Below are 15677 nucleotides of genomic sequence, written 5' to 3'. Positions count from 1 at the left end.
AATTTGTGCAAGAATTTTCATAGCAGCTTTATTCATAATATACAAAAACTAGAAACAATTCATGTTTATCAACAAAAGAGGTAAATAAACTGCAATGTATTCATTCAATGAAATACAACTCATCAATAAAGACATTTTAACCCATGTTAACATGGATCTCTTAGACTTAATATTAACTGAAAGAAAAAAAAAAAGACACAGAAAGTACAAACTTCATGACTATATTTTATGAAGTTCCAAAGTTGGCAAAACTAATATATGATGAACTGGACCTAAGAACTGGAGATATTAAAGCAGGGATGAGGGCAGCTGTAGCAAGCAGGAAGCATCCTCTGTCTGTTCTGAGAGGCAGTGGTTAAAAAGAATACATACATAAAAAGGACTGGCTACACTAGGGTTTCTGCCTTTTACTGCACAGAAGTAATACCACAATGAAAAATTAAATGATACTAGGAAGAAATACTTTAAAATATTGTTCTTTTTTCAAATACATATTTTTCTTTAAAAACAACATGAAACAAATCAAGTTTCTCTTCATGTATTCACACATTTCCCATGAGTCTTACATCTCAAACACTGCTAGTCTTCGAGAATATGGTAAAATCTAGCTCAACATTCCACAGGGCTCATTCTGGGATATTTGTGCTTTCGGTAAGTTATTTGTAGCAGTGCATGCAATATTTAAAGGCAGTTTTTACTCCTGATCTCTGGCAGCAGTTTTGAGAGCAGCTGTAAATAGTAAAGACATTAGATAAAGGACTGTTTCCTTTAAAAACCCTTAAAAATGCCTTTGCCGAATATGTCATAGACGGAATCAAACTTCTGCATACCAAACAGAGCAAATAACCTTTATTCTTAAGCTTAGCTACCCATGGGCAGCAAAAATGTTACCATGTTTACACTAGCTGTTGCCCTCCTATGGTCCATTTCAACTTCTTTGGAGCAAATAGTGAAAAGTGAGCATTTACAAAGAACAATTCAGTGCAGTAAGATCCAACAAAGTTCCTGTACTTCACATACTAGAAATATATAGAAGAAAAGACTAAATATAATTTTACATAATAGTTTTCTAGAATAAAGGCTTGGGCATCCGACTACCAAGTTGAAATACTAATATTGCTACAGAGGGTTATTGTGAATACTAAGATAATATCTATCTAATGCTTAGTAATCAGAGAACCTACAACTCAGTACAAATTCCAAAACCATTATATTAAACATTATCTTAAAAGATAACATATCTCGATAGAAGACATCTTCATCATCTATGAAGTACTCTTGTTAAGAGTCAAACTTGGACCAAGTCACTAAAATTAACAATTTACAGAAAATTCATAGGACAAACATATGAAACTATACAATCAGCAAATCCAGAGTGGGAAAACTCCGTAAGATCAACAATAATCTCCAACAAATAAATTGCCAAGAAAGAGAAAGAGACAGGAAAATCTAGAGTTTATAACAATGTAGAAACAACCAATCATATTATGGACCACATTTGGAAGGATCTGGACCACTAAAGATTAAATAACATATCTGAGGCTATTGCAAAGCTGAACAATATTTAGACATTTAATATTCAGGAACTGATTTTAAAATAAAATGACATTACTATATCAAAAGTCTATCTTTAAGAGACACATACTAGAGTATTTACTAATGAAATGATTTCTGGAATTTATTTTAAAACAACACATAAAGTGTTCAGTGAGTTAGTATACAGATAATGGAGTTAACTGCTAATTGCCAAGTACATGGGCATTTATTATACTACTTTCTATCTTCACATGCGTTTAAGCTTTTTAATAAGAGTTTTTGAAAGGAAAAATATGGAATAAGAAAAAAAGCAAATCAACCACCACTGTACAGAATAATTAACTAGGGATGGAAGTATAGCCTCGTGATTAATTCCATGTCAGAGTGCCCGGGTTCAATTCCAAGATCCAATCCTGATTCCAGCTTCCTGCCAGTGTACATACTTGGGAAGCAGCAAATGAGAATTCAAGTGGATGGGTCCCTACTACCTAATGGAAGACCTGGATTCAGTTCCCAGCTCCTAGCTTCAACCTCAATTGTTGGCAGGTACGTGGGGAGGAAACCTGTGAATGGAAGCTTACTCTCTCACACAGATGCACTTTCTCTTCCTCTCAAATAACTTTTTGTAAAAAAGCAATTTAACTAGAAGAATTCAATAACAGCTATCACCATTACTTAGGGTCAATATCCCAAGCACTGTGTTAATTTTTACATTATAGAATTTAATTCTACTAAATTAAGTTTTGACCCTTGAAAACCTTGAAACTTTTATAATAGCCAGATGTGATAATTGTCAATATTTTTCTAACAATTCCTATTGACAGGGTAGTAATTTATAGTTTCGAAGTGTATGATTCAGAAAAATCAGCTGACTAAAAATTTGAAGATCAAAGCAAATATCTGACAGATAAATAGATAAATGAGATAAAATCATACAGAATACAAAAGTCAACAAAATTAATGAACTATCACTACATGCCAAAGCCGAAGGACAACTCACAGCTACAGTGTTAATGAAATTAAGTCAAACAGTACTATGGTATGATTCTATTCATGTGATGTTCAAAAACAGATGAAACAAGCCTGTGATGAGAAGTTCAGAAAAGTGGTTACTTTTGAGGGATAGACATAAACAGGAGAGAACGCAGAGGTGAGGGTTCACTATACTTACCTGGGTGGTGATAAAACTTATATATTTAAAATGTCATCAAGTATCCAATTAAGAATTGTCCACCTTTCTGAATATAAATTGAATTTTTTTGAAAACAAAGAAAAAAATTAAAGAGGAAAAAATCTTTATCTGAACTACATTCCTGAATAAATTAATCAGAATCAGAGACTGAGAGGCACTTGAAAAAAGACACACATATTTCAAAGGAAAGTCAAGCTATCTCAACACCAATTCTGTCTCTGACTATAGATTTTAATCTCTTGCTTAACCTCTTTTACACATGAAGTAATGATTTTTAAAAGAAATTGACATAATGAACCCAACAGTCCTAACAGTATTTATATTAAGTTGTTTACAACTGTTTCACTGGAAAACTTCAAGTACCTCTCCAAGTAACAAATATTCTATTTCAAAATTGTTACATAATACTTGAATTTCTGAGGTATTTCATTATTAGAGCATTCATGGCAAACAAAGATCAGCTCAAAATGATTACTGTGCTTTCAATTCAGTAAATCAGCAACTCTAGTTATACTTTCTTTTCTCACCATTTCATGGTGAAAGTCTTACTATAATTAATAATTAATTCTAACATAATGTGAGGAAATTTTATTCTAGAAACTACTTCACCTAAAGTTTGTAAGACAATGTCTTTCTTCCCACACTTCAACTTATTTTCTTAGGCTGAAAAATCTACACAAAGTTACTTACTTCACAAGAAAATGAGACCTAAAAATCAGAATATGCCCTGTACTTCATGAAGATTTTTAGTAAAAATCCCAGAATGTTGTTCTTAGTTTTAGATACTTTGCTACTAAAAATTTTTATTCAAGAGATAAGTGTTCACATTCAGCTTTATGATATTATTCCCTAACTACTCAAAATGAAAATACTCATCTATTTCTAAATTATAATGTGAAAAATTTACCTGTTTAGCCCCTTTGGGGAACTGCATCTTTACACATACTGACTTGGTTCAAAGCAGAATATATACAAAGTCAACATAAGCCACTGTTCTTTAACTTTTTTAAGCAAGTACCCCATCTCTATATGCACACATGTCAATAAAAGAAACTGAAAGCTAACCCACTGCTATTTCCCCTTTATTTCCATCTCACAGGAAAAGCACTAAATCCATTGGAGTCATGCTATTCCAAAAAGCACAGTTTAATGTAATTTTTGGTTAACAGAAACAGGTGACTTATAACTGGAATTATTTATGGGAATCTTACAAGTGAAAACTTAGATATTTCAACTTAGAGCCACTAACTAGATGAGTTATATTCTCAAGCCATCATATTCTTTCTGTGGCTTCAAGAAGGGGAACTTTTATTATCAGTGATTGTAAATACATGACAAATACAGGCTGCTACTCTCCTCTAAACTGCCGCTACCAATTGATCAGAGCAGTTATCAGAAATGGCAACTGAGGTGAAACTTATCTGTTATTCTTAGGCAAGTGATCTAAGCTTCCTTCCCCTTCTAACATTCTACTCACTATCTGTGACCTACCTGGAATCGAATCACGTGCAGTGAACAGCTCAGACACAGATGAATACAATATATACAAGGTAACTTCAGAAGGCCTCAAAGTACAGAGACTCTCTAGCACTTTTAAAAGTATATAGATTTTCAGAAAAACAATATGCCACTACTTATACATTGTTCTCTTCCAGATGTCAAACTGAGAAATTAATCAAGTCTAAATTTTAAAAAACTTTAAAATATATCTTTCTCAATTCCTTAAGGACGCAATTTTTTTTTTTAATTGCAACTACATTCTTGATATTCAGGCATATTTTAGAATGCCTGAAAAGATTCCTGTGAAAAGAATGTACTGAACAGTTTCCTGGAAAACCAACAGAGAATGTTTCTTATCCCAAGGCAGAGATATGCCCAGTTACAGATTTATACAGAACTCATAAATGTAGCACCCTGATAGGTGTTTAAGTAATTACAGAATTCTGTCAAAGTGTTACTTCTATTGTCTTCATGAGGCTTCTGAATGTCAAAAGTCTTTATTAAGTCAGACTTCCCTAGTGCTCCAATTCTTTCTTGGTCCCTATCAAATGCCTATTCCCTAAGGCCAAATTTCACTGCTAGAAAAACATCCTTGGGGCCAGCAGCAAGTTACAGCCCTGGCCTAAAGCGCTGGCATCCCATTGGGTGCCAGTTCTAGTCCCAGCTGCTCCTCTTCTGATCAAGCTCTCTGCTATGCTCTGGGAAAGCAGTAGAAGATGATCCAAGTCCTTGGGCCCCTGCACCCATGTGGGAGACCCTGGCTCCTGGCTCTGGATCGCCACAGATCTGGCCATTGCAGTCATCTGGGGAGTGAACCAGCAGATGGAAGACCTTCTCTCTCTACCTCTTTCTGTAACTCTGTCTTTCAAATAAATAAAATAAATCTTTTACCAAAAAAAAAAAAAAAAAAAAAAAACCATCCTGGGCGTAGGTGCTTAGCCCAGTAGTTAAAGATGCCCGCATCCCACATCAAAGTACCTGGATTCAACTCTCAGCTCTGGCTCCTGACTCCAGCTTCCTGCTCATGCAGACCCTGGGAAACTGCAGTGGGGGCTAAGTAAACGGGTTCCTGACCTCCACATGGAGACCTGGACTGAGGGTCTGGCCCTCCCGCTTCAGCCCTATCTCTACCACTGTGGGGAGTGAACCAGAGCATAGAAGTTCTTTCTCTTTCTGCCTCTCAAATAAGGAAGGAAGGAAGGGAGGGAGGGAGGGAGGAAAAGGAGGTGGGGGGGGAGGGGAGGGGAGGGGAGTGGAGGGGAGTAGAGGGGAGAGGGTGGGGAGCGGGAGGGGAGGGGAGCGGAGGGGAAAGGGATGAGAGGAGGGGAGGGGTGGAGAGCAAAGGGGAGGGGAGCGGAGGGGAGGGAAGGGGAGGGGAAAGGAGGGGGGAGGGGAAAGGAGGGGGGAGGGAAAAGGAGGGGGGAGGGGAAAGGAGGGGGGAGGGGAAAGGAAGGGAGAGGGGAAAGGAGGGGAGAGGGGAAAGGAGGGGAGGGGGAAAGGAAGGGAGAGGGGAAAGGAAGGGAGAGGGGAAAGGAAGGGAGAGGGGAAAGGAAGGGAGAGGGGAAAGGAAGGGAGAGGGGAAAGGAAGGGAGAGGGGAAAGGAGGAGAGGGGAGGGGAAAAACATTCTGATACAAGTCACGGGGGAGAGTGAAGTTGTATAGAGGAAGGAAGATTCATCAATCAAAATAGATACATGCCTACCAAGGCCCAATTTTTATGTTAGGATTATCAAGAAGGAACACCCCAATAGAAATTAACTTAGCCAGAAAAAAATTAAGTAATATCAATAAAATCTTAGCTGTGTGAGCTGAGATGAGGGTATAGTCTTAAAAGTCAGGAAAGCACTCCTGTGAAAAGATCAGCCAAGAATACAGCAAGATTTGACAAACAGCAAAACATACTCCAGGAACAACAAAAACTACAGTACATGAGGGGGCTCTAAAAATTTCATGAAAAAACAAAATGAAAATACAAAGAATTTACATGAACTTTTTGAAGCCCTTCATATTTGACATATGGAGGCAAGAGATGAGCCTCAAAGGTCATAGAAAGTTATGGAAGCCACTGTTAAGAAACTGCACATTATTCCCAAGTGTCACTAAGCACAGGCATTTGGCACAGTGGCTAAGATGCCAGCTGAGACACCCACATCCCATATCATGGTGTCTGTGTTACAGTCTTGCCTGCACTTCCAATTCCAGCTTCCTGAACCCTGGGAGGTAGCAGGTAATGGCTCAAGTACATGGGCCTCTGCCATCCATGAGAGACCTAGATTGAGTTCCCAACTCCTGTCTGTTGTGGGCACTTGGGGAGTGAACCAGCAAATAGGCAGTATTTGTTTCTCCAACTTTCAAATAAATTAAAAATTAAATTTTTAAAAAAAGTAACAGCCACTAAAAGGTACTTATTTGAGTAACATAGGTGTACTTTTCTAGGGGTCTCTATCTGCCTACTTCACTCACTGGAAAGGTGGCCAAGAAGGAAAGAGACATCAAGGAGAAATAACAAAATGGAAGGAAAGATAAATAATACTCCAGAGACCTTCAAGGTACATTCAGACATCTTGGGACAGAGACCCAGAACAGATGCTCAATCACATGCATCATTGTGCATACATGTATTGTACGCAAAAGGAACTATGGTGATGGAGAATCAAGAGTTCAAACAACTTCTGTTACTGCCTTAAACAGAAATCCTGTAAGAACTGTATTTCTATAAAATTAAAGATACAGATCTTGGTGGATTTTAGCTATCTAAAAACAAAAAGGTTGGTTAGGTTTGTTTTTAATTTGGTTCAATTTAAAAGACACTATTCACCTTGTTATACATATATCTAAGCATGAAGTCCAGCAGAAATGATTTCCCTTTACGAAAAGCTCCTGCCACGGATACCACTACTATGTTAAGATCTCGTATGTGCTCCTGTAGCAATATTTGTTCCAAAGCTTCTTCATCAAGTTCAAAGTTATGGTCATCTTCATGAGCAAGAACAATCTGTACTGGACATGGTTTCTTCATAACCTCATCAGAGTTTACTAGGTCATCATCTTCATAATTCTCACCTAGAATTAGAAAAAGAAAACAGGTTATTTGATTCCCTGTATTACAAACTTTTGCTTAAGAACTACAACTGAAACACAACTTCAAAAACTCTTCCCCCTTACAGATCATTTGAGGACAGTTACAAAAAATGTTCTGGGGCTGGCACTGTGGCCTACCAGGTAAAGCCGCCAACTGTAGTGCCGGCATCCCATATGGGCGCCGGTTCAATTCCCAGCTGCTTCACTTCCAATCCAGCTCTCTGCTATGGCCTGGGAAAGCAGTAGAAGATGGCCCAAGTCCTTGGGCCCCTGCACCCACGTGGGAGACCTGGGGGAAGCTCCTGGCTCCTGGCTTTAGATGGGTGCAGCTCCAGCCATTGTGGCCATCTGTGGAGTGGAGTGAACCAGCGATGGAAGACCTCTCTCTGCCTCTCCTCCTGTGTAAATCTTTCAAATAAATAAATAAATCTTAAAAAAAATTAATGTTCTATGAAGCCAGTACTATGGCATAGCCACTAAAGCCACCACCTGCAGTGCCAGCATCTCATTTGGATGCCGGTTCAAGACCTGGCTGCTCCACTTCCATCCAGCTCTCTGCCATGACCTGGGGAAGCAGAAATCGGCCCAAGTCCTTGGGTCCCTGTACCCGCGTGGGAGACTGGGAAGACGCTCCCGGCTCCTGGCTTGGGATCAGCATAGCTCCAGATGTTGCAGCCATCTGCGGAGTGAACCAGCAGAAGGAAGACCAACCAACAGTCCAACCGACCTACCTACCCCTCCCTTTTTCTCTCTCTGCCTCTGCGTAACTCTGCCTTTCAAATAAATAAATAAATAAATAATTTTTTTTGACAGGCAGAGTGGACAGTGAGAAAGAGAGAGAGAGAAAGGTCTTCCTTTTCCTTTGGTTCACCCCCCAGTGGCCACTCCTGTGGTGCGCTGCAGCCACCAGTCAGGTGCTTCTCCTGGTCTCCCATGGGGTGCAGGGCCCAAGGACCTGGGCCATCCTCCACTGCCTTCTCGGGCCACAGCAGACAGCTGGACTGGAAGAGGAGCAACCGGGACAGAATCCGGCGCCCCGACCAGGACTAGAACTCGGTGTGCCAGCGCCGCAGGCAGAGGATTAGCCAAGTGAGCCACGGTGCCGGCCCAATAAATATTTTTTTAAAAAGTTAATGTAGGCTACTGCTCCGCCTGTGGCGCCGGCACACCGGGTTCTAGTCATGGTCGGGGCACTGGATTCAGTCCTGGTTGCTCCTCTTCCAGGCCAGCTCTCTGCTCTGGCCAGGGAGTGCAGTGGAGGATGGCTCAGGTCCTTGGGCCCTGCACCTGCATGGGAGACCAGGAGAAGCACCTGGCTCCTGGCTTCGGATCAGCGCCGGCCTCAGAATGCCAGCCACTGCGGCCATTGGAGGGTGAACCAATGGCAAAAGGAAGACCTTTCTCTCTGTCTCTCTCTCTGTCCACTCCACCTGTCAAAAAAAAAAAAAAAAAAAAAGGTTAATGTTCTAGGTCAAAAAATAAGGAGGTACCTTTCTCTGAAGGGAGGAGAGAACTTCTACTTTGACTACGACCTTGTCTAAATATGATCAGAGTCGGCAAACTCAAAAGGCCTCCATAGCCTTGGCAACTCATGACAAGAGCCTAAGGTGATTACTGACGCCATAAACAAGAGTGTCAATTTGTTAAGTCAACAACAGGAGTCACTGTGCACTTACTCCTCATGTAGGATCTCTGTCCTTAATGTGCTGTACATCATGATTTAATACTATAACTAGTACTCAAACAGTAATTTATTTTCACTTGGTGTTTCTGCATGGGTGCAAACTGATGAAATCTTTACTTAATATATGCTAAATTGATCTTCTGTATATAAAGAGAATTGAAAATGAATCTTGATGTGAATGGAAGGGGAAAGAGAGCAGGAGAGGGGAGGGTTGTGGGTGGGAGGGAAGTTATGGAGGGGGAAAGCCATTGTAATCCATAAGCTGTACTTTGGAAATTTATATTCATTAAATAAAAGTTAAAAAAAAGTTAATGTTCTAGTACCTGTGGATTTCTCACTGCTTCTATAACAGGACAAAGAACACAAGATTTCCCACTACAAATATAGGTAAGCAACAATACTAAGAACAGCCTCTCTCTCAATTAAGTCTTAATTTTGAAAAATACATATTATAAGAAAACTATGCGTGGATTTTAAAAAAAATTTCGGCTCCAAAATAAACTTTTAATTCTGTTCTACATGAATTTTCTGAAGGATATGAACAGTGAATGTAATTTTTCATTGTAGAACATAAAGGGCGATGATAGCATGCAAAGAAAATTCCAAAATAACACAATAAAGCTTCTGCATCCCTAATTTAATAGGAGAGGATCAAGATGGCTGAATAGAGGATCTGCAACCACCTCAGCCAGAAAGCAGTTTGAGGACAAGGGAAGACCTGTAACTGCAGAAACCTAGCTGAGAGAAAACTGCAGTTGCAGTTCCTACAAACATCACAGGACTCCGAAAACCAGCAGAGGGAAAGCACGTCTTACCCTGCCACTGCCTACTAACGCTGCCAATGCCTACCATTCCTACCTTGGCTCCCCAGCCAGGGGATGCCATCTTGCTGGGAAAAGGATTCTATATATAAAATGTTAGACCTGCAGATACTGACAGAGGGAAAAACTTCAGTAAGGAGGTGCAAACTGCATAAAGACTCTGGAGGACAGTGAAGAAAGAGGATACTCATCACCACAGCTCACCACTCCTTTCCCAGCTACCCTGCCAGGGGATGCCACCTTGCTGATTAGAGAGTCACCAGCACATACCCTATGGGACCTAGGGAAGAGCCTACAGGCATTCCAGTGCTGCAGATTCACACTTACTAGTGTGCAAGCCTTGGTGTAATCTACCGGACTGGAGCAAGATCCTCTTAACATCTCCCAGAGCTGTGGCTTGGGCTGTTGATGCTAGAAGCCTTAACATAGCAGGAACTGGGGAAGGCCTTATCCACATCACAATCCAAGGGCCATAGTCGTTGGTGCCACAAGCCCCAGAATTAATTAAGCTTGCCTTATGGCAAAAGAGAACAGCCTCCTACGTCCTACGGCACCAAAAACGCAGCTACAGGCCAGCGCCGCGGCTCACTAGGCTAATCCTCCACCTTGTGGCGCCAGCACACCGGGTTCTAGTCCCGGTCAGGGCTCCAGATTCTGTCCTGGTTGCCCCTCTTCCAGGCCAGCTCTCTGCTGTGGCCAGGGAGTACAGTGGAGGATGGCCCAAGTGCTTGGGCCCTGCACCCCATGGGAGACCAGGAGAAGTACCTGGCTCCTGCCATCGGATCAGCGCAGTGCGGCCATTGGAGGGTGAACCAACGGCAAAGGAAGACCTTTCTCTCTCTCTCTCTCACTGTCCACTCTGCCTGTCAAAAAACAAACGCAGCTACAGCTATCATAAACCCTAGTGTGATTGACACTCAACTCTCTGGGAATTAAATATACACTTTTGGAACTCATGTCCACTTCAAAGTCAAACTATTACTTCCACAAACTACTGCAGACTAAACAGCTGTGGCACTTGTAGACATTGTTGACACTGATTACTACTGAAGAAATTACTTAGAGGTTACATTTTGGACTTAGTACCAAAGCCAAATAAACAACCCAAGGGATACCCCATATTCCATCTAAATGAGAAAGTCTTTTCCAATGAAACCTACTCCATTAAAAAAAAGAATATTACACGTGATTTGCAGATGTCAACATAGGAACATAGGAATCATGAGGAAGCCAGCATCACTCTGATATCAAAACCAACAAAGACACAACACAAAAAGAAAACTACAGACTAAAAAACTTGATGAACACAGATGTAAAAAATCCCAACAAAATATTAGCAAACTAAATCCATTATTACATGAAAAAGATCATACATCATGATCCAGGGGGATTTATCCCAAGATCCAAGGGTAGTTCAACATTTACAAATCAACAAACATCATAAACCAGATCAACAAAATGAAGAACAAAACCATTATGATCACCTCAACAGATGAAGAGAAGCCATCTGAGAAAATTCAACATTCTTTCATGATAAAAAAAAAAAACTCAAAAAATTAGATATGGAAGGAACACGCCTCAAAATTATTACAGGCTATATATGACATACCAACAGCCAATATCATATTGAATGCAGAAGAGCTGGAAGCATTTCCCCTCAAATGTGGAGCAAAACAAGGTTGTCCACTTTTACCACTCTAATGCAATACCGTATTAGAAGTATCAGCAAGAGCAAGTTGGGAGGAGAATGTCTAAACAACCATGTTTGCAGATGATATGGTACACAAAAACTCCAGCAAAAACTGTTAGAACTGATGAACAAGTCAGTAAAGTCACAGGATTAAAAAATCAACATACAAAAATAGTGGTATTTTATACACTAATAATGATCTCATTGAGAAATAAAAATCTATTCACAGTAGCCACAAAAAAAAAAAATCAAATATTGGGTAATAAATTTATCCAAAGTGAAATTTTCTCTACAATGAAAATTACATAACACTGATGAAAGAATCAACACAAAAAATGAAGATACTCCATATTCATAATTGAAATAACATTAAAATGACCCTAGATTCAATATAATCACTGTCAAAGTACCAATGATAATCTTTACAAAATTAGAAAAAAGATCCTAAAATTCATATGCACTCACAAAAGACCCAGAACACAGAAAGCAACGCTGGGGGGGGGGAAAAATCAAGCTGAACACATCACCATACCTAATTTCAAAGCACACTACAAAGTTATAGTTATTAAAACAGCAGGGCATTTGCATAAAAAAACAAATCAATGGAACAGAATAGAGAGCCCAGAAACTAATCCATGTATATACAATCAACTGATTTTTGACAAAAGGTTCTACATTGGAGAAAGGACATTCTTTTCAATAAATGGTGATGGCAAAACTGCATGCATATATGAATGAGATTAGATCTGTACTTCTCACCATACACAAAAATCAATTCAAAAAGAATCAAAGACCTAAATGTATGACCTGAAACTATGAATACAGGGAATACTTCAAGATGTTGGTTTAGGTGATGATTTCCTGGAGAAGACCCCAAAAGCGCAGGCAACAAAAGCAAAACTAGACAAGTGAGATTATATCAAACTCAGAAGCTTCTGCACAGCAAAGGAAACAGGAGACTGAAGACACTCCAACAGAATGGAAGAAAATATTTGCAATCCACTTATCTGATAAACGATTAATACCCAGAATGTATCAGTAACTCAAAATAACCCAGTAAGAAAAAAAATCTGATCCAGTTAAGAAATGAGCAAAGGAAATGAACAAACGGCCAACAAATATACAAAAAGCAATGGGGGGGGGGGGGGGGGCTGGCACTGTGGAGTGGTGGATAAAGCTAACACCTGCAGTCCTGGAGTCCCAGCTGCTATATTTCCGATCCAGCTCTCTGCTATGGCCTGGGAAAGCAGTGGAGGATGGCCCAAGTCCTTGGGCCCTGTACTCGAATGAGAGACCTGGCTTTCTCTTTTCTCTCTCTCTCTCTCACTCCCTCCCTCCTTCCCTCTGTCTTTTAAAGATATATTTATTTGAAAGGCAGAGTTACACATAGAGAGAAGACAGAGATCTTCCAACTACTGGTTACTCCCCAAATGGCCGCAACAGGCAGGTCTGGGCCAAGCCGAACCCAGGAGCCAGGAGCTTCTTCCAGGTCTCCCATGTGGGTACAGGGGCCCAAGGACTTGGGCCACCCTCTGCTGCTTTCCCAGGTGCATTAGCAGGGAACTGGATTGGAAGTGAAGCAGCTGGGATTCTATGGGATTACAATGCTACAGGTGATGGCTTACCCAGTAGGCAACAACATCAGGCAAAAGGGGGACAACTTAGACACTGCTGGTGGGAACGTAATTTTGTGCAGCCACTATGGAAAACAACATGGAGATTTGTTTTATAAAAAAAAAAACTAGAAATGGAACTGCCATATGATCCAGCAATCACACTACTGGGCATATACACAAAAGACATGAACCCACTGTATCAAAGATACCTGCTTCATCATGTTTACAGCAGCACTATTTACAATAGCTAATCAATCCATGTGTCAGCAGATGAATGGAAAAAGAAATAAATACAGCAAATGCAAATAGCAGAGATAAATTTCCAAAGTTTGGGCTCCTGTTCTTTTTTGAACAAACACCTAATAGTTTCACAGGACACATGCCTTATCTGAAATTCTCAACCAATTGCTTGATCTGACTAGCAACAAGTTACTCCTGGGGTTCTTACACTCTCCCAGCCAAAATTTTTAAAAGGTCTTCCACTTGAACCTGTCAGTTTCCAAACTAAGGAGATATATGGCATCCATTATGTTCAAAGCAATGACTGTCCCTCTTCTACAGGACAGAATTACTCCAGTGAAGATCAGTATATTCCTGGTCAACAATGCAACAATACTTGACCCACATAACTACTATTCAGAGATTTGCAAAGACCATTAAAGGAATAGTCTTTGCATTACAAGGCACCTTTAGTTGATTGCAAAGTCAACAGTATTATTTCAAAATGTGCTGCAGTGACAATGCGTTATAAAGAGCAAACAATTTCAAAGGAGAATTTTTGGATTATAAAAGCAATCAATATCTAATTTAAGAGGATATTATGGGGGCCGGTGCTATGGCATAGTAGGTTAAGCCTCTGCCTGCGGCACTAGCATCCCATGTGGGCGCCTGCTTAGTCCCAGCTGCTTCACTTCCAACCCAGCTCCTTGCTGATGGCCCAAGGGATTGGGCCCCTTCACCCATATGGGAGACCCAGAAGAAGCTCCTGACTCCTGGCTTTGGATCAGGTCAGCTCCAGCCATTGCGGCCATTTGAGAATGAACCAGTAGATGGAAAATCTCTCTCTCCCTTTGTCATAACCCTGTCTCTCAAATAAACAAATCTTTAAAAAAAAAAAAAAGGATATTATCATTGTTTGAATGGCATACAGCTACCACCAGGTATGAAATTTGAATGAAGGTAAACAAATCCCAGATTAATGTATTTTTAGGTAAGCTCAGATAAATGATGGCATGCAACTTGTGTGCCTAAAAAGTTCACAAGCTTAATCAATTGCTAACACCATATGCTAAGGAGTACAACTATCGAAATGTATGCCCCTAACTTCTGTGTCTGTGTTTTCACCTGTAAAATCGGGTTAATAACAAGTACCTACCTCATAAAGTTGCCATTAGGATGAGCTGAACTATTCATGGTACATAGGAAGTACTATGCATATAGGTGTTATTAAGGTAACAGCAGTTTTAAAATAGTCAATCCAACAAGAGCTTTTCATTTATACCTTGAAACACTGCAGTGATTTTTTTTTGTTTTGTTTTGTTTTTGTTTTTGGACAGGCAGAGTGGACAGTGAGAGAGACAGGGAGAAAGATCTTCCTTTTACCATTGGTTCACCCTGCAATGGCCGCTTTGGCTGGCGCACCATGCTGATCTGAAGGCAGGAGCCAGGTGCTTCTCCTGGTCTCCCATGCAGGTGCAGGGCCCAAACACTTGGGCCATCCTACACTGCACTCCCAGGCCACAGCAGAGAGCTGGACTGGAAGAGGGGCAACCGGGACAGAATCCAGTGCCCCGACCAGGACTAGAACCCGGTGTGCCGTGCTGGCTTAGCCTATTGAGCCGTGGCGCCAGCCTACACTGCAGTGATTTTCAACTGACTGGTTTAACCATATACTGATACCACCATGCATCCATTTGCTCAAGTACAATCCCGGGAGCTGTACTTAACACCTCTCTCCTCTTCCTTACCTCTAAATCTAAGCAACAGCCATGTTTCTAAGATTTCTTCATTTCAGAACCTCTACTGATACCATCCTGTTACCACCACCACCATCGTCTGCACTTGGACTGTACTACCTAACTGATCGCCCATCATTAGTAACTCTTGCCCTCCCTTCCCAACTCAATCCAATCTCCAGAGTAGTAACTAAGTAACAGTCTAATTAAATTTAGTCAGGTCACTCTCCTTTAAATCACTGTTACAGGACGAATGACTGAAATCATACATATGCATTATAAGACTGTCAATCCCTCTTGTTCCAAACTGCCCTCCAACCCCTCTTTATAGAGGACAAAGCCAGCCTTTCTTCAGATATGTATGCTATTAAGCTCTTTCTAGACTCAGTCTTCACTCACCATATTCTTCTGCCTAGAATATTCTTTTTGCCATGTTGTTCCTCTAATTTATACTTATTCCTAAGTCTCAGTTTAAATATCATTACACAGGAACAAGAATCTGCCCTGAGATTCCCAATCAAGTTTAGTACTCTTATACACTCCCATAACTTTAATCTATCCTTTGAATATTTATGTAAGAACTTATTTTAGATTGTCAGTGC

General features: G+C 40.4%; 1 protein-coding gene across 6 annotated transcripts in view; it reads right to left on the bottom strand.

Moving 5' to 3' along the window:
* Window positions 1-15677, bottom strand: part of ATL2 (atlastin GTPase 2) — a 58645-nt gene that overhangs the window by 21007 nt on the left and 21961 nt on the right. For 3 of the 6 annotated variants that reach the window (XM_002709913.6, XM_002709914.6, XM_051839515.3), the window contains exon 2: window positions 7047-7291. The exons of the other annotated variants lie outside the window; for them this stretch is intronic. In XM_002709913.6, coding sequence (XP_002709959.1) covers window positions 7047-7291 — 245 coding nt within the window. The remainder of the gene's footprint in view (window positions 1-7046; window positions 7292-15677) is intronic. 6 annotated transcript variants of the gene reach the window in all.

Source organism: Oryctolagus cuniculus, chromosome 2 (genome assembly GCF_051225735.1).
Source record: "Oryctolagus cuniculus isolate XC-2025 breed Fujian yellow rabbit chromosome 2, ASM5122573v1, whole genome shotgun sequence".
Classification (NCBI taxonomy): Eukaryota; Metazoa; Chordata; class Mammalia; order Lagomorpha; family Leporidae; genus Oryctolagus; species Oryctolagus cuniculus.
Note: the sequence above shows the minus strand (reverse complement) of the source record. Positions and strands in the feature narration are given on the sequence as shown.